The sequence below is a fragment of the Strix uralensis genome, chromosome 8, assembly GCF_047716275.1.
Source record: "Strix uralensis isolate ZFMK-TIS-50842 chromosome 8, bStrUra1, whole genome shotgun sequence".
NCBI lineage: Eukaryota > Metazoa > Chordata > Aves > Strigiformes > Strigidae > Strix > Strix uralensis.
In genome coordinates this window covers 12,596,283-12,615,041 of record NC_133979.1, presented here as the reverse complement: position 1 = coordinate 12,615,041, position 18,759 = coordinate 12,596,283, and the positions used below count along the sequence as shown (strand labels likewise).

Sequence of the window (18,759 nt, the reverse complement as noted above, 5' to 3'; positions counted from 1 at the left end):
GTGATAGGATTTTTTTCCTGTTTCTTGAGCTTTTCCAGTCACAAAATAAAAGCGAAAGGAAAACGATTTCAAAATGAGAAGATGTGCTTGCAGGAGCAGACAGTGTCAAGGGGAGGTTGGGTGGGGTAGTGCCTGGAAATGTTTGTAATAACATGTTTCTTACTGTCGGGATTCAGACTGACTGATGTCCCTTTAGAAGCATATAAGCATTACTGTGCATTTGACAGTGCTGTAGTTTTGCTTCTGATGCAGAGTTCCCCGAGATTTCCTGTGCCTGCTGGTGAGAGATCAGAACATCCTGAAACTCCACTGTCCAAGAGGAGACCTCGTGTTGCCAAGCACGTTAGGTCTCCTCTGCTCCCTCTCTGCCCAAGTCCAACTCGGTGGCAGCAGTTGGGTGCTATCAGCAGCTCTCCTGGTGCACAGGAGAGTGATTTCTCAGCTGCACTGCCATCCAGAATAGGCCCCTTGTGTGCCAATCACCGGCCTCTCAGGCATAATGACCATAATGAACACTAACAGTGAAAATATATTTGTAGTTACCTTGTTTTGCAGTGCTGATGGCTGGTGGAGACTAGGTGCAATCCTCTGTAACAGCTGGAAGATGCTGCTGTTATAAATTACAAAAAATAGTAAATGTGGGACATGCTTATTTTTATTATTAGTGACTCTTGCATGGTTTTGGTGTATTTCAGTTTTTCACATCTCCCACAGCAGGTGTTGGTCATCTTGGGCAGCAGCCAGGGTGTTTGTAGCAGATGGGGATTGGGACCCATACCTAAGCACTGGCTGAAGGGGTGACTAAGAATACTGCTTCAGGAAAAGTCTGGTGGTGTTTCTGTGGAAGAAGCTGGTAGGAGGCAGGAGGAAAGAGAAGGGAGGGCTTTGGGTAGCCATGTGCTCTAGGGTGCAGGGTGGGCAAAATTTACCCCTTCCCTGAGAGGAAGGGCCCTGGTCAGGTATCTGGGTTCATTAATACTTGCCTTACAAGTCCTTTCCTTAGATGAGTGCTGTAACCACAGCTTGGTTCGTCTGACTCTTGGGTACTTATGTCTAATTTTATAATCAGGGCAAAAGGCCAGTGCCCCCACTCTGAGCCGGGGGTCTGAGGCTGTGAATGCCCTGCTAGAGAAATGAAGCTGCTCCCACTGCTGGGGATGGAGCTCCGACCTGAAGCGATAAGGAAGAGTGTCGCCCCAAGAGCTGCTGTGTTAGCTCCATGCGGTGCTCTCTGGGAGAGGAGAGCACAAGCACCTGATGAGCTACAGAGCAGGATTTCAGAGAGATCAATTTGTATGGCAGCTCAGAGCTTTTACATTTGGTTTGTCACCTAGAGGAGAGAGTGACAAGCCCTCCATGGCACAACAGTAGCCAGCGCTGCCAAGAAGCGGCCCTTATCAGGATCTGCCTTCCCCATGCTCTTTCTGTGCAGTGCACTTTTTAAATGCTTCTTTTAACCACTGTCACTGCAACTAATGATTCTGCCTGAGCACAAGTATATTTGAATAGATAAGTATCTTGGAGAGCTGCTAACGGGGCTGCTGTTTGTCTCCAAGTTTAAAGAGCAAAAGAAAAAGCTGGGAGAGGAGGGAAGGGACTGGCAAGGAGCACAAAGTAAAGAACCTATAAGGGATGCCTGTCAGTCAGCAGGGCCAGCTCCTGCTCTCAGCCCCAGAAAGCTCTGCCTTGTCACCATTCTCCCTGGCACTGGAGAGCAGCCAATGGTTTTTCTCAGGAGCTGTCAGCTCCCTGATAAGCTGAGATGTGTTATCGGGAACAGATCTGAGCTGCAAGCGAGATCAACATGACATTGCAACATGGTGAGGAATGGCTGCCCCTCTTGCGCTGGAGCCCCGCTGTTGTTCAGGATGCTTAGGAGGCAGCGGAGGTCGAGGGTGCTCAGCAGAGAGGCTTTGCTCTGATGCACACCTACCTCTGCAGAGCCCCACATGCTCCCAAACAAGCTGTTTGCTGCTCCTCTCTGTACACATGTGCATGTCCTGGTGGTAGATGGTCCTCGTGCATCTACTGAAGCCAAGCTGTCTGATTGCACATCAGGACTCAGCCATGCAAACGAGACCAGACACCAGACACGGGAGCACTGGAAGAGACCGTATGAGAAGTTTGCAGTAACATCCTGTGTGAACAAGACCTTACTCAGCAACTTGTGCAGCATAAATCCCAAAGTAATGAATAAAAGTAAATCAGCTTTCCTAGCCCTAGTTTGCAGAGACGCAGATTATAAGATGAGATGTTAACAGGGCTAGGAATAGAAATCAGGTCCTTTGCACTTCTCAAAGCAAAGAATTCACTGCACTTTTGAGGGTCTTCGGATACAGCTTCCATGAACTTCAGGGAAAGGAGCTGCTCAGGACTGTTCTTCCTTTCCTGTAGCTCCTTGTGTTCTGTCCAGACTAGACTTGAACCCTCCAAGAGATGAAGCTATTGCCTTTCTTTGGGATGACTGAACTAGGGCCCGGAGCATTTTACACTTAGGGAGTTTTTCCCAAGGCTCGAGTGCATTTCTGTCTCCAGCTTTCTGATCCCAGCAATGGTCTGAGCTTCTTAACTTTCTTCATAAATCTCTGTACTCTGAGATACCCTGCACATTCCTGTATCCATCACTTAGTTGTAGGCTGTCCTTCAAGAAAACCCCTATAATCCCACTGACTGCCATCAGTTTACCCTGATCCTTCCACTTCCTGCTAGCTGTCAGCTATACTGCGGGATCTGTATGTTTGTCTAATGATGATTTATTGCAGTAACTATTTTCTTTCTGATTCAGTTGAGAGGTTTGCATTAACTTCCTTCTGCTTTCTGGGTTCTCTCCTTGCTTCTGACGCACCACAGTTTGAACAGTTGTGCCAACCCAGACAAACCCAGAATCCCTTGCCCAGTGTCCCTGAGCAGTTTGTAGACAGTTGCTGACACATGTTACATGTTTATAGTATGATTCTAGAAATTGGTCCGCGTTGGCTGCAGAACTGACAGGCAGTAACAGCAAGTAATCTGAAACTCCCTTCTGCCTTCATTTTCTTCATCCTTTTATGTTTTCCTCTTCTCTCTCCAGCAATGATGTTGAGGTACCTAGAGGTAAAAAATAGTTTGACTAACCAACGTTTAAGAGGCATGGTGAGCACAAGTATAAAGGGTATAAATACCGGGGATATGTATTAAATGTCTAAAGGGGGCATATAAAAAGATATGTGTTCATGGCAGAATTATCTAGGGATCTTCATTTTTTCCAGGCAGACACCACTGCCTGTCACCTGAAGCTGACTCTGCTTTCAGCCCAGCCAGCTGATGAGGGCTACAGGCTAAATCAGAGATAGGGTCTTCCTCGGGGTGATGACATCCACTCTCTTTTGTTTGTGGGTTGTTTTTTTTGAGTTTGGGTATGTTTTGCAGCAAACAGCTTTTCCCGGCCAAGCTTGATGCAAGCACTCTGAATGAACTCAGCAGCACATGCGTGCCCACAGAGTAATGAGCAGAAATTAAGAAGGAGATAATAAATAGTGAGTTTTAGGAAAATCTTCCTGACAGAAAGCATAACCAGGCTGTGGCATCAATTCCTTGAGAAAGTGGTGAAAGACCTATCACTTGGCACATTTAAAATGGGATTGGACAGAACACAAGTACATTTACAACAGGGAGCAATACTGCCCTGGCCCCCAGGGATGAACAAGATAACCTAATCGGTCTTTTCCATTTCTAGATTCTCTGATTCTCTGTATCTTGTCAATGCTGGGAAGCTTCGTCCTGCACCACTGCCTGTCATGCTGCTGTCTGCTTGAAGATGTTTTTCCCAGATAGTATGTAGAAATTCAGCGTTCTCCCTGAATTAAGCAACAGTGCTCTGTAGGTTTTGGCCTGTGGGTGTCCAGAGAGTGCCATGGCTAGGGAAAGCTGGCAGGTCCTTTTGTTAGTAGATGGAAAGACTTCTGCAAACGAGCTTTCTCTGTCTAGCTGGAGCCTCATTTCCAGCACTAATGCAACAATAGGGAGGGCTCTGTACATCATTTTTATTATATGGCAGAACCCAGGGAAGTTCATTTTTCCCCATGACATATAGACTTATGCTACAGTCTCGATTTATCCTTCTAAATAATGTAGGTGGCAGTGGTTGATTCACATTAGTTTTTCTTCTGTTCTGATGATATGAAAAACTGAGTTTGACCTCTGCAGCTTGAACCAGCAAGAAGGGAGAAGGCAATTTCGCCAGCTATTCTCAGTGCCGCTCTCAGTGGTCGTTTTGAACCATGGCAAGCAGAAATGAGTTCAAATCCTTACAAGCAAAGGGGTTAATGTTTTCTTTTAGTTCAGTATATGGTTTGTGAGCAGAGTTCCCTTCTTACAGGCAGTCCTAACCAGCAGAATCTGAGTACTTGGAGGCACTTTAAAAATTATTCCCACATTGCCTGGGGGAAGCAGGCTGAGCACCAGCCGCTTCAGTGTCTGGCCAACGGCCCTTCGCTCCTGCAGTGCCAGCTTGCTGTCATATGCATCCTGCTGCTTTCTTTCTCTGCATCTCCATCTTTTAGTCTGCATATGGGGTCCAGCTGGGAGAGTTTAGATGTGACCAGTTCTGCAGTCATCTGTGCTAGGCAAGAAGTTGGACCAGCCTCCCAGGCCAAGTGGTGCTGGACACCAGTGGAATAGGCTGAGCAGATGAGAGAAAACCACCCTAGATCAGCACTCACTTCCACATCATGAGTACTCCACAGGTTCCCCACATAAATTGCTACTCTCTGTGCTCTGACAATTACTGCAATTACTTAAATTTGCCCCTCATGCATCTGACACTTTGGGGATGGGATCAGATCGTGTCCTGATGAACCTGCAGTCTGGGCTAAGCAACTGTTCCTGACCCAAAGCTGGGGGAGCAGGCACTGCTGGGACAAAGGGAGGGTGGCTTTCATGCAAGCGCCATGCAGCAAAATGGGTGTATTGCACTGGTGTGTATCTTTGATGTCTCAGATGAGTTTCTGACCTTTCTGTATTGCGTATAATGAAATTCGAAAGAACAAGGAGATCATTGACATGGAGAAAGCTGGTGAAAGGCAAAGTGTTTTCTCAAAAGGGAATGTCTACTGGAAGGAGGGGTGGTGAGGTGGGAGAGATGGGACTCTGCCAGTTTCTGCAGGAAGGTCGCAATTTGTTGAGCATTTGCTAGGCTTTGTGTGCATCAGATAAGAAACAAACAGCTACAGTTAGTGTGCTTTGTGCTTGGCTGTTTTGATTAAAGGCTTATTAAAGGTCCTTTTATTAGACAGGAGTCCCATACGAAGCTGTAATTAATATGTGTGTATGTGTATGTGTTTTTCCTTTATTGAAGCAATGAATATAAGTGGTGGGGCAGTTGGAAATGCATCAGTAGCTGGTTCCCTGCACATTAAAAAAAATAACAATAAACAATTTCACAAGCTTCTAACAGCAGACTGGGTACCTTTTGGCTGCATGCTGGTACCCTGTGGGTCCAGGGAATGTCACAATATATTTATCCAGGAAGACACTTTAAATGTGTGGGGCATGGCCTTCCTTTTCTGAGGCTGGCTGTTCAATTACCCCATTTGCCATAACCTGAGTTGTCTGTGTCATTTTGTTTGTGTACAGGAGCTCTGCAAATAGAGAACAGCGAGGAGTCAGACCAAGGCAAATACGAATGTGTTGCAACCAACAGCGCAGGAACCCGCTACTCTGCCCCAGCTAACCTTTATGTTCGAGGTAAGACCAGCTTCCACCCATGGAGATCACTCTCCTCCTGCCCAAAAGGCTCCATGGTTTTCAGCGAAGGAGTATGTTCCCTGTCTTAGTGCCTTGATCACACTTTACAGATTGTGTGATGTGGCCTTTTGCTCAAAAAACAGCAGGTTAAGTTCAAGGATATCTTTGATCCACGTTGAGTTTGACTCACATTTCTGGAAATCTGTTTTTGCTGTTTATGTGGTGTTATGTAAAATGTTGAAATATGGGCAGAATTGGAATTCCTTTCTCCCTTGAACTCCTTAACTTTGTGTCATGGTTATTTTAATTGGGATTAAAGAGTGCTTAATCTTCTTAGTATAAACTAACCTTTGGTGTAATAGTGTAAAACTGGTTATGCTCTGATGAGCCAGAGGTGCTCAGCTATAGGTGAGCCAATATTTAGGCATCTGCTTTGGAATGTGTGTCTTTAAAAACTGAACAGCTTTTTGGAGTTGTCCTAATCCATCTTACATGCATCGATGATTGAGCCTCTGGGTACTAATGGCTCACACTGGGAACCTGCTGGAAATTAGCCACAATTCATGTAAAGTGATTTTTCTAATGGTTATGCTATGTTGCCCATTTAAAACTGTTTTCAACATATCAGAATAGCTAGGTTTTGCATTAAGACAGTCTCCTGCCAGTTTTCTTTCTCAACATTAAAGGTGTTTGAGTTAGGTTGGAGAGAAGCAAGGGCTAAATTCCCTGTATGCTTTCTGTTAATTTCAGCAAGAAAAAAATGTGTTGCCTCATATGGAACTCTGTATAACCAGAGCCACTGGTCAGGAGCCCCTGGGAAATGTAGTTATGGATTTTCCCAAGAAGAGAAAGAAGATTCTTGTGCTGGTGGAACCCACTGTTGTTAGGGAGTTAGAACGAGATTTTATTTCCACGTAGTGAATCGACTGTCTAGTAATAAAATCTCATCTTCATTTCTTCCTTCCTCTGTTTTGAAGAAAGAAAACACAATCTTAAAGCTGTACATGCATTGGTTAGTGTGGAAAGGGGGCATAAGAATGATTAAGTCTTCACATGCTGTGTGTTTGCTTCTAGGGCTGGCTGCTGTCATTGTTTTTGCTTATTCTGGGGGACTACTGTTTTATTTTGCAGCGTAATTTGGATTATAAGAGTCTTTGGAAGACTGAAGTATCCAGTTAAGGATATTCAGAAGATGAAGCTGTATCTATGCAGTGGAATCACCCATTTCACTCTCACAATATACTTACGGATGATTTTAAACTCCCTGTGTTCTTGCAAGTTTGCTTTTCAGGCAAGCTGTACTAAAACACATTCCAGATTGTCACTTTGCACTCTGAGGGGAAGGATCCTAGTTACCAGGTTGGCTGTTGCTGCATAGGTTTGCGTGGATACCCAGCTGTTTTGCTGCAGCATTTGGGATGCTTTTGCTTCCTGTGACATGCTCAGACTCTCAATGTTCTGTTTTCTATAGCAATGTGGCTGAAAAAAGGCACAGAAGCTTCAAGAGGTAGAAAAACCTCCTCTTAACAACTTTCCGATTTCTTACTAATGAACACTTGATTTAGCAAGTGAATCCTGTAGGACTGAGGAGTGTACTGAATTTTACACTTGACTTGCTGCTCAGCAAGGTTCATCTGTCCTGTTTGGCCTAGGAATGCGCCGTGGATGGTCTGCACATGTGAGAGGATCCTGACATTCACCGAAGAAAGCGTGTTCTTAGACATATGCTTTGCTGTTAACTGTAATTTTCTCACACATAAATTTTTGGAACAAGCCTTTTTATTGCACATAATCTTTACAACGTCAGTCTCCAACCTGTGTGATCCTGATAAAGCCCTGCTGTATATTTAAGACAGGATACCCCATAAATTATTATCAGATTAAATTCACTGTGCGTACTAGGTCCTAGATGGTATTTGTGCTTACAGTTTCTGAGAGCAAATGTTCTACAAAAAAAAAAATCATGTTACTGTATTAATGACATCAGAAAGGTAGTCAAACCACAACAATACTTTATTTCTTTAACAAGCAAGGAGAAAAATGAAAATATCTTGCTTTCTTAGGTCTAGGATGCAGAATAAAAGAACCCCTGTTCTTTCTTCTTGTGATAGACCTACAGTGTTGTCATTAGATGGATCGGTGACTTCCAGTAGGGTCTTCAGAAAGTGTCTGCATCTTTACTAGAGAAGACATTAATTAATGCTAAATTACAGAGGAAATTAAGTGTGTCAGCTGCACCACCACTGCATGGCGGTTTCATAATGGTTGACCTCATTGCGGTGAATACCCAAGAAGTTGGCCACTTTCTCGGAAAGCATGGCTAAGTACTGAGCAGTGGTACTAATTTCCACCGTGTGTAGTTTTCAGGACTACTTGTACCTTCTCTCATTTACAGCTTATTGTTTTTTTAATAGTTCAAATGTCTGTTTGTCTCTTGACTCTTGGGGTTTATGTTTTTGATCATGTCCTCCCCTTTCCTAGCCTCCCAGGTAATCCGTTGTGAGTGTGCTGTGTTAGAAAGCACGGGCTCATTAGCATCTTTATCATATTTTTCGTGCTAACAAAGGAATATACTGGGTGCTGAGAAGGAGTATCCAGGCACTGCTCAGGGCTTCCTATATCAATGAAAGAACAGGAGGAGGAAGGAGCAGGCTGCACCAGTGTCTTGTCTCTCTGAATCCTTTAGAGCCAGCACTTCTGCACAGATGGACTTCATTAAAAGTTAAAACATTTCCACACCAGGGATTTGTAAAGGAAAATGGATGCATTTTCCTTGAAGCTATTATTTTCATCTTACTAAGTGTGCTGGAAAGCAACCCTCATAAGCCTTCTGCTTCTGGACTGACAGGTCTATCTGTCTCCTACTGCAGAGCCGGGATGGGGATGAGGGACCAGTGCTGGGAGCTGACTGCTTCCCACTGCTGCCCTTCAGCCCTCCATGCACAGAGGGTTGCAGAAAACATCCAGACCATCAGAGGAGCAAAAACAGAGTGAAGGCAAGAGTGGGGAGCATGCCAGAGCAAGGTGGCTATCTGGGGTGTGGCAGGGACTTCAAAGGGGTCACAGTGGCATATGCCTATCCTGCCCTTTCAGCACAAGCATGCTTGTCAGTGCTGATCTGGATGTTATCGTTACCATCCTGAGGGAACACTCATCCATTTGTGGTCCTTGGTTACATGTGCCGCAGTACATCGTAACAATGATTAGATTTTGGACTTGATGGTGCTGCAGGGAGAAGGAAAGGGAGTAGAAACGTATGGAAAATGTGATTCCTCTAATCCAGAGAGCTTACTGTCTAATTTAGCAGCAAAAATCCAAGAAGTTCATTCAAGACATACAAGAAATTGATTTAAGTGGAAGGCAGATTGGACCTAGTGTGGAAAAAAAAAAAAAGGTGTCATTTCATCATGCTCACTGGGAGTATGGTATAATTGCACTGATTCACCTACGCTATTGGTTTTCTGTGAACACATTTCACTCTTCATTTGTCTACATCTGCACAGAGAGGAGCATTTTCAGCCAGAAGTCTTGTCGTATGAAATGCCTGTGAAGGTGGTGGCCTGTGTGGTGCTCCCCTCAGTAGAGGCACTGTTATTTGACTCTTTCCCTGTATGAAGGGTTTTTTTCTGCCTTTCTCTTTCTCTACACATGGCATTATTTTTTTCCTACTTCAATGAAACAGATGAGCAGGAAGACAGTGTATAAGAATATCCTTATTAATACACTGTGGAGTTCACTAAGTGTGTTCCCTAGTTCTGATTACAGCAGTAAGCAATGCAGATTCCATTAGAACAGTACTTACTGGAGCATTGGCTGCATACTTCCCATCAAATGAGAAATCTCCTGCCCAGTTCTCACTTCTTAAATGCTGCTCTTCAGGCCTTCAAGGCATGGTCCAGTGGGGCAAGTGCAGTGAGTTCACTGGCCCAAAATGCTACACATACTGTAGAGAAGTAGCTGCACAGCTGCTTTTCTAAAAAGACTATTTAGAACTGAATTGTCTCCTCTGTCCCCAAATCACAAACTAGTAAATCAGACTGCAGTAAATAGAAATGGTATTACTGCAAAAATCTGTGCTTTCTTGGTGTGCTTTTTGAAAGGCCAGGCTAGCATTTCATTTGGCAGCAGGGAAACTTGCTTGGAGTCTGAAGTTTTATTTGCCAAGAAACCTTCACCCAAAAGGAAATTCAGATTGTGACTCTGTCCCTAGCAGCAGTTCTGGCCTCCGCAGGGTTTTACACCTGGGGACTTAGCGGTAGCTTAGGCTCAGACACAGGGCGAGCTCACCGAAATGGCTACTTGCAGCTATATGATGCTTACTGCAGTGGGGACCTTGTGTAAATAATAATAATTCTGATTGACTGACATGGGCCTGGAGCAACAAGACTTGAAGCCTTTAAAAAGGACATTTCTGCTTATGAAATATTCAAACAGCTAAAATAGCAACAGCAGTCAAAGCTCGAGGCTATTGCCAGGAGAAGAGTAAAAGCTGAGGACAGTGGTCACACAGTCAGCGACCAAAACTGGAGATGTCTGAAAAATGGCTAAATGATGGGGAATACTTTTGCTTACAACCCAGCTATATGCACACTTCTGGCAATGCGCTCCGTTAAACCTGCCTCTCATCGGGGCTGATGGGGATGACATTACCTGACCAGAGAGGGGCACTGCCGGTGCTTGAGAGCCTGGCAGTGATCACAGACAAGCAGAGACTGTGGAGAGACTTGTGAAGATGATGCCTGGATGACAGGAAACATGAAGGGGCGGTTGAATCAGGCTGCATGACCCAGACCGCTGCTTCGGACAGATGTCTGCCCTGGATCATCAGAAGAAGCCAAACCAGGCTGCAATAGAGGCCACAGAGTAACTACCCCTCAGCAGTTGGCACATGGCTGAGGAGGGCTGCACGTCTGAAGGGCCATGATCTCCCTGTGTACGCTCTGTGCAGTCCTGACCTCAAGATAATGCTGCAGTAGAGCAGTGCAAGAGAGCAGTGACCTTTTGATGAAGAAAGTGCACTCCTTTTTATGGGATTTCAGTATTTTTAACTTCTTTTCCTCTGCCCCCGGGTGCTGCTCCATGCTGAAGGTACTGCTGTAGCAAAAGTCAGAGCAGCTGTAGTTTGGGCAGATGCACCGTGGCTGGTTGTAAGCAGGCTCGGAGTGAAGGCAACCAGCGGCACGGCCAGAGCTGCACAACGCTCAGCACCAGCAGACGTTTGCTGCTCAGTCAGCACAGCGACTCGTGCTGCTGCGGCTGTGTACCCTCATACTGGAGCTGGCTGGCTTTGAGACGGAAAGGCACATAGAGGCTTCTGCCAAGTTTTCTCTTCCCCACATACTACTGTGAATATTTTTGCCATGTCTTCTCCTGGGGTGAAGTATGTTCACAGTCAGTGTTTCTCTGAGCATTTTGCTATGCTGTTAATGATTATAATGATCACGGTTTAATAAATAATAGTTATTTGTCCTTCTGCTAGCACATTTCATCTAAAGATTTAAATGTGCTTCATAGAACTCAACTAAATAAGCTTAACAGTTTTATTCCTTACAAAGTCCTTTGACAGTTAGAAGTGCAATGCGAGGCTTGAGTCTGATTATTTGTAAAATGACCTTTATGGAAAATAGAAGGAGAGTGGTTGGTGGCTCAGTGCATGATAATGCAACGCAGAAATGGACTTGGAGACCTATTTCCCCCTCCTCCCCACATGACCTGCATAGACATCTGTGAAACAATTAGGCCTGCGTATCTGCCGACTAAATGTCTGTTCCCTCCCCTTCCGTATCCACTTGCACAAAGGGCTAGGAAATCCATCTCTGGTGCTCTGAGATTTTCTGCTCTTAATTGAATTCATGCATGCATGTGTGTGCACTATGAATGGGAGAGGATGGTTGGGCTCCCTGAGCATCCTGTCTGTCTCTCTAGGATGGAATATACTCATCACTGTGGCATGAGAACATTGTTCATTGCATATAATGGGAGGTTGTCTTATTCTCATGTAATCTGGCGTAAAAAAGACAATCTGTCCTTTTGTTCCTCTATACCTCTAAAAGCTGTAAAGGATAAAATTTGATTTATGTGGAGTCCTTGAGACACAAGATGTGCTTTTGGAGATAAGCAGGAACAGGTTCATCCCTCTCTGGGTTTTTGTTAACCCTTCTGTCTTTTGGATTCCAAAGTGTCTGGGTTTGTCTTTATATTAATAATGCCTTGCATAGCACCAGAGGGTTTTCAGCACAGGACAGATACTGGCAGTTCCCAGCAGAATTGCAGAGCCAATTGGGATAATGAACTTTCTTGTTGCTTTCAGGAAAGTATTAGCTTCCCATTCTGAAAAGCTTTAGAAATGTGTTCCTTTGTTTGAGCTAGTGATCTAAACTCTCAGACCTGTGCGTTCATATCCTGGCCGCAGCCCCCTGCCTTGTTTCAGGAAGCTAATGCCCGAGAATACACAAAAGCAGAGCCTCCCATAAGCCCAAATTCATTCTTTCTGCAACAAGCTGCTGTGGTTAGAGTATTGCTGCTGCTGCATAAGACAAGGATGTCTGTGGCAGGGTAAAAGCCAAATTCGGTCGGCATGGGAATTTCTGCCTACAAAGCCACTGGAGCCTTCTGACAGTTAGGGCTGGCAGACGTGTCTCTTGATATGGCCTCGCTCTTTGCTTCTTTGCTGTTTCAACTCAGATCTCAAAAAGAGCCCTGTTTTTACCTTCTAGAGTTTGCTATCCTCTGCTGGCATTTCTGCTGTGACTTGACTTGCTTTGTCCTGCACATAGACTGACATGTTCAAGTTAGCTGCCAGGCAGCTCAGGTTTGTGGGAACACAGTAGCATGCTTAGTGAGCCATGGTATTCTACACAGGGGATGCTCTGGGTAACCCCAGCCTTAAATCCCTACATGGCCAGGGCAGATGTTATTTACTGTCACTGCTTAGAGTCATTGTTTTGTTAAAAACAGAAAAACTGTTGGTAAAACATCCTTTTTAGCTTAGGAGTGACATTGATAGAGAACTGGAGATAAGGGAGCATGTGAATGGGATATGTAAGGAGATGAAACTTTCAATTTACCATTTATCAGGTTTATCTCAGATAAAGCAGCAGCTGTTTAAGCATTAACTAAAGGGAAGGGAGAGAGAACTTTCTGCCCAGGTGTTCCTTACAGCTGTTCCAAAATAGCCTGCTACTGGTTTTTATTCCCCGTAAGCCACTAATATAATAAGAGATTAAGAGATAATCCAGCAATTAGTGACAAATAACAGGCCCCAAACTTGTTCCTGTTTGACAGACCAGAAAGTAATCTGTTTGAATTAGCGTGTTTCACATGTGTTTCCTCACCTTTCCAACTCTAATCTGAAGTGTCAACACGTGAGGAAAACCACTGCTGGAGCCTACCCTGTCCATGCACACTGATGCAGCGTGTTCCCTGCCAGGCTCCCCAAAACAGAGCTCATGGCCGTTCCCCAGCTGCAGCAGCACCCCTCACTTTGCCCCCAGGCAGGCCAAGTGGCACCACAGCAAGTCCCCTTGATATGGCTGAGGTCTGTCAGGCCTTCCCAAGGGCAGGGAGAGGCTCTCCAGCTGTTGTGCTTCTGCAGCAGGGACGGGTGTTCCCATAACTGTTTCAGCATCATCCACCAGTTTTAGACCCTTCACGCCAGCCTCTTGCTGTTCAGTTGCACAGTCCCAAGAGGTGCAGCAAGTTGGTCCAAGCTTGCAGCACTTGGAGTTTGCGTTGTCCTGTGGCAGTGTTAGTGCTGCTTTCCAGAAATGCAGCTGTTCACGGTTACACCTGGTTTGCTAGAAGCAGTGTCCTTCCTGGGCAAGGGCAGGAAACAAATCCTTCCTGTTGGGAAGAGCTGAGCAGAAAGCAGAAGCCCCTGGCTGTCTGCTGAGGCCATGCAGATGTGATACGCTCCATTAGATTAGGAAATAAAGTGGTGGCTTGGGAGCAGCAATAGAGGTTCCCTCCCATAACAGGGTCTCACAGGATTAAATGAGCCTTATGTTAATGTTTCGTAGACCAAGAGGTAAATTGCATGTCTGAAGCAGGCCAGAGGAAACCTGGAATTTAAGATAGGACTGTTTGTTTTGAGGATGTCTGGGTGGGGGTCCTCACTGGATGTGGCCCTCGGTTATGGGGTAGTTAAGCTCCAAGTTGGCTGGTTCTGGCCCCCTGGTATCAGTTCAATTGAAGAAACATAATCAACTGTTTTGCTGTTCTCCTGCAAGCTCCATTACACTTCGTAGGCCACTGTTGTAGCTGTTATTGGCAGTTTGTTGCCTGGTCTGTACCATGTCAGTGCTGGTTAAAATTGTGTCCTCTAATCACTGGAAATGGCTGACTGTACTGTTGCACTGTATAATGCCACATGCTGTTCTCTAATTTGCAGTGTTTCTGCTGGAAAGCAAATTCCTCCCCCCACCTTCTCCTTCCCTATCAAAAATGTGACTCATAAGCAGTCTTTAACTATCAAATCCACTTCTGTATTCTCTCAGCGAGGGTTCGATTACAGCTGATACGCCACAGATCTGTAGCTGGAGTGAGGTCACTCCTGCTAGAGAAATAAGATCTCCTTTGTCTATAAGGAAAATGCAACTAACCTTCTACTGTCTCTCCCGCAGGAACAAAAACTGGGACCTGCTCAATTCTCTCTGGGTGTTTTTGTCCTTCTGATTTCTTGTCCACCTCTCACTCGCAGCACAGTGTACCAATAAGGCTCTCCCGAAACTGAGCCCAGCTGAGACTGCGCATGTCTGTCACTTGCCTAATACCTCTCTGCTGCATTTAGCTCTTTGTTTGGAGAGGGGAACGGCTCTTCATGATAGAAGATTTTCCATCTTTTGGAGCATTTCTTTCATACTTGATAAAATACGGATCCACGTATACGCTCTTCCCAGTGTGTGGTCAATGGGTTTAAAGTGCCTTTACCATCATCTTTATAGCTGGAGCGGGTGTGTGAGAGCACGTCAGTTTGTGTGATGGCTGGAGTCCCTTGCTCTGTGCGTGTGCGTGAGTGTTTTGCACATGTAAACGTGTCTGTGCTTCCAGCATCTGGCCCAGCGCTGCTGCCCCCGAAGCACCCTCCATGTGAGTATGTGAGGGACGTGCAGTCCCCTCCGCCCTGCCTCGAGGAGCGGTGAGCAGGTCAGGGAGGCGGAGGGGCCAGCCCTGCTCCAGGCCAGAGTGGTGTGGGTGTGGTGCACTCTTGTCCATGACGTGGAGTGTTGTGTGTGCACGGTGGGAAGTCGTGGCTGACCTCTGTAGTCTTGTCTTGTCGTTTCAGTGGTGTGCGGACAGATGAAGCTTGGCCTGTTTTTACTCTCTGTGTTTTTCCTTGTCTTTTTTTATTCCCTCCTCATCTTCATCGCACTCTGCCATCAAACAAAACAAACTTTCATCTCTCAGATCAGCGAGAAGGTTGGTCCTTTTCACTTCTTATCCATCTACAGTACACCACGTCAGATGGGACTTTTCCAGTAGGGAGAGGAGAGCCATCCCCAAAAGCGGGGGGGGGCCTACAGACTCTGGCTCCCTTCCAGGCACGGCCACAGTGTGCCTGATGAAATCTGCTTACTGTTTGCTGTGACTCTGGTGATGGCATTGATATTTTGCTTGCATGCCTTTGTTGCTTGAGATTTAAAATGCACAGAATATATTTTGCATGCAAACACCAGCCAGGGCGGTTTTGTTCAAAGGTAGGATGGGAAGAAGAGCATGCTGCTGTATGTGGGGTCCTTCTCTAACCCATTACTTGTGCTATAGGTGCCAGTGCCTCTAAACTGCTGCTGCGTTCTGGCCGGAGATCAAGAGCGGTCTTCGGAAGCAGAGATCACAATGATCTCCAGTCCCCTCACAAGCTGCTAGGGAGAGCAGGTTCCTCAATTTTTCCTGTAGCTTTACAAGTTTTAACTTTCTGTAGAGGCGAAAAGCTTACTTTTGATCTCAGCTGGAGAACGCAGCATGCTGCCCTCCCTTGCCACAGGGCAGCAGGGGCAGGTGGCTGGGAGATGCAAGGGCCTCGTGCTGAGGCAGCTTCCCTACTCCTCGGCAGTCCCCAGTTCTCTATGGTCAGACAAAGGCCCTTTGCATGAGCAGGTCTGCCTCTCCTTTATTCCCTGGGGCTGGGGCTTTCTCTTGCTGGCAGGAAGGCAGGGAGCTCTGGCAGTGGCCCCGGCCTTGCCTAGGATGGCTCAGAGAGGCCCGTGGTGATGTGCACAGGAGCTGGTAGCCACTCAGAAGAACCTGATGCTTTGCTCTGCACTGTCCTGCTGCCCTCAGAGAGCCGGAGGTGAATAAAGGACAGTAGTGAAAGGCGACTCCAGCTTTTAAATTAAATATAGCTCAAGACCTAGTTTGAGGCACTCATGATTTCATGCTTAGGAAAGCTGGTGTTTTTGGCAGAAGTCCTGAGCTAGTTTCCAGAGATGACTCCTGCGGGTCCGTCCCTCCACACGGCACTGGAGGAGAGGGATGCTTGCAGCGGCTCTTCAGCCCGGCACTGCTCCCGGGTGACACAGGGAAGAGACCCTGGCTCCTTTCACACGTGCCATCAGGCAGCTGCGTGAGTTGATCTTATAATCATTATTGGAACAAGTTTTAACAAGTTGTCATAGCAGTTGTTCCAGTACACTGACTTCGCTCCCATTCTCTCCCTGGAACGTGCTCTCATTTAGATTGTACTGAGGCACAGGGCCCTTGTTGTTTACCCTCTAAAAATAGATTTCGTAGAGGATAAAATTACCTGAACCCAAGACAATGATGAAAAATGAGAAAAAGGAAGAAAAAAGAAGAAATTAAAGCCAAGGCCTAAAGCCTTGCAGATTTCAGTGAATTTGGAGCACCGCTGTGATGGCTCAGGCACCTTTGGAGAATAAACCTTTGACAGGGCACTTAAACGTTTTAGCCACATGGTTTAGCTGAGGGGAGGCAGCCGAGAATGGTTATAAGCCAGCAGGAGTGGATAATTTCTCATTCTTTATGTCGACCCCTCCTTCCCACCCCACCAAAAATACCCACATACACAAATATTTAATGTGAAGCCAGAAATTAGTTTCTAAATATTCCATTGGGATTTGCCGTGCTTATAATTTGTTTGGCACTGATAATTACATCTTACATTTTTCCAGCTTTACTTAAAACTGTGTACTGCTCACCCATGCATTTAATTATTGCTCTGTGACTGCTACAAGGTTATTTATTAACGAGTTATTTTATCTTGATACAGTGGATCCTTTCTCTTATTCCCCTCCTTAATGTTGTGTTATTTTCATCAGAGAAATTTCAGAGAGTGAATGCAAATTGCATAGCTCCACAATCTTGCTCTCCCTTACTTTGCTATTAGTATGTCAGTATGCTGAATGCTGATGTGTCTCCAGTGCTGCACCACTGTAATGATATATCCTCTTTTATACGTGGTTGTCAGCGCAAATAATTAGACCTAAAAGTTATAGCTGAAATATAATCCAAAAATGGCAAGGCCCTGTTTTGGAAATTGTCTATAAAATGTCAGCACTCAAGGATGCATTGGGAGCATAAATAGTACAGCATTGTTTGAGCACAAGATTAGACTGTAAATGCATTTTTTCTGGTTCCAATTTTTCCTCTCCTGCTGTTGATTCTGTCAATAGATTGTGAGACTCCAGCAACTGCCTTTCCATTTGAAGTCCTTCCTTAAAATGATAGCACTAGGGAGAGATGAAAAGTGTCTACAGATGAGTAAACCATGCAGACCGATGATCATGTTTGAGGATATCTCCTAAATTCACTCCTTCCCGACTGAGGAGGTGGTTCCTGAGGAATGTGGGAGTTTTGGGCAGGGTAGCAGTGTGGCAAGGGCAAGAGCCCACTCTGTGCACCAAGAATCCTCCAGCTTGCCTGGCTGGAGTAAGGTAGTCTCACCTTCTCAAAGATGTGCCACTGCATCACTCTCTACTACTCATCCCAGTTGGGAGGTTAGAATGCAGCCCTCTGAACTTTGTTGTGCTGAGGGCCAGGGAGGAGCAGCACAGCGCAGGCAGTGCTGCTCCTCCTTCAGAGCGAACGGGGCATCAGACTGCTGTTCCTTCGTGCAGAGGAAGAGCAAAGGGGAGAGGGTGTCAGGACAGTGATGCAGGACCAGAGCATCTGGGATTGCCTCAGAGAGGAGCGGAGAAGCGTGCAGAGCACAGGCTCCATCGCCATGTGGCAGCACCCAGTGAGCCTGCGATGGGAGTGCCAGGAAGGGGGAGGATGAAGCCCAGAGTTAGACAGATGCCAGGTAGGCATGGTGGGAATGAAACCCAGAAGCAAGAGCAGGCAAGTAGAGGTCCCTGCATCTCTGCAAGCTAGAGTGAGGGGTGTTAGCATTGTCGTTTGCTCAGCTGTACTGTGGCCAAGACAGCCAGCAGGGAGAAGCAATTTGGTTTCCCCTTCCCTAGCAGCACCGCGCAGTTTTGGAAGCACGGGCAGTCCTCCTGGCACTGTTGTGTTTCCAGCAGAGCCTTGCTGTATGCCAGCAGTGTCTCAGCACACAAGAGAGGGGCTAAGAGCACCAGCCTGTGAGCCCTGAGCACTCATGCCCAGAGCTCAGAATCTACAACTCTTGCAGACAGCAGCAGGGAAGGGGGGTCCCTGGTTCTCCGAGGAGGTAACATCACTTTCAGAGGGAACCTGAGATGTTAGGAAACAGCCACTCCCGTGGTGACAGGAGATGGGCAATCGATTCATGCTCTTTGCTCTCAAGTCAAGGAATGTGCATGTTAATGCATGCTGAATTATTAACATTTCTCAGTCTTAACCTTTGTGGCTGTTGTGTTGCCTGCTCCCCTCCTTCCTTGCCACGGTCCCTGCAGGGAGTGGGGAACCAGTCTCACACTGTCCTTTCTCCCTGTCCTGTGGGATCCAGGGCACAGGCTCAGGTTGCGCTGCACTGCTCACCACTCTGGGGTTTCACTTCACTTCCCAGGGAACGCTCTCTACGGGGAGGCGTGCTGAATAGTGGGGCAGCACAGAGCCCTTACAATGCCTATTCTTGGGATGAATGACAATGAATCTCAT

At 46.2% G+C, this 18,759-nt stretch overlaps 1 protein-coding gene across 14 annotated transcripts in view; it reads left to right on the top strand.

The window, feature by feature from the left end:
• PTPRF (protein tyrosine phosphatase receptor type F) overlaps positions 1-18,759 on the top strand; it is a 391,114-nt gene that overhangs the window by 292,276 nt on the left and 80,079 nt on the right. For all 14 annotated transcript variants that reach the window (XM_074876247.1, XM_074876260.1, XM_074876256.1 and 11 more), the window contains one exon: positions 5,614-5,724. In XM_074876247.1, coding sequence (XP_074732348.1) covers positions 5,614-5,724 — 111 coding nt within the window. The remainder of the gene's footprint in view (positions 1-5,613; positions 5,725-18,759) is intronic.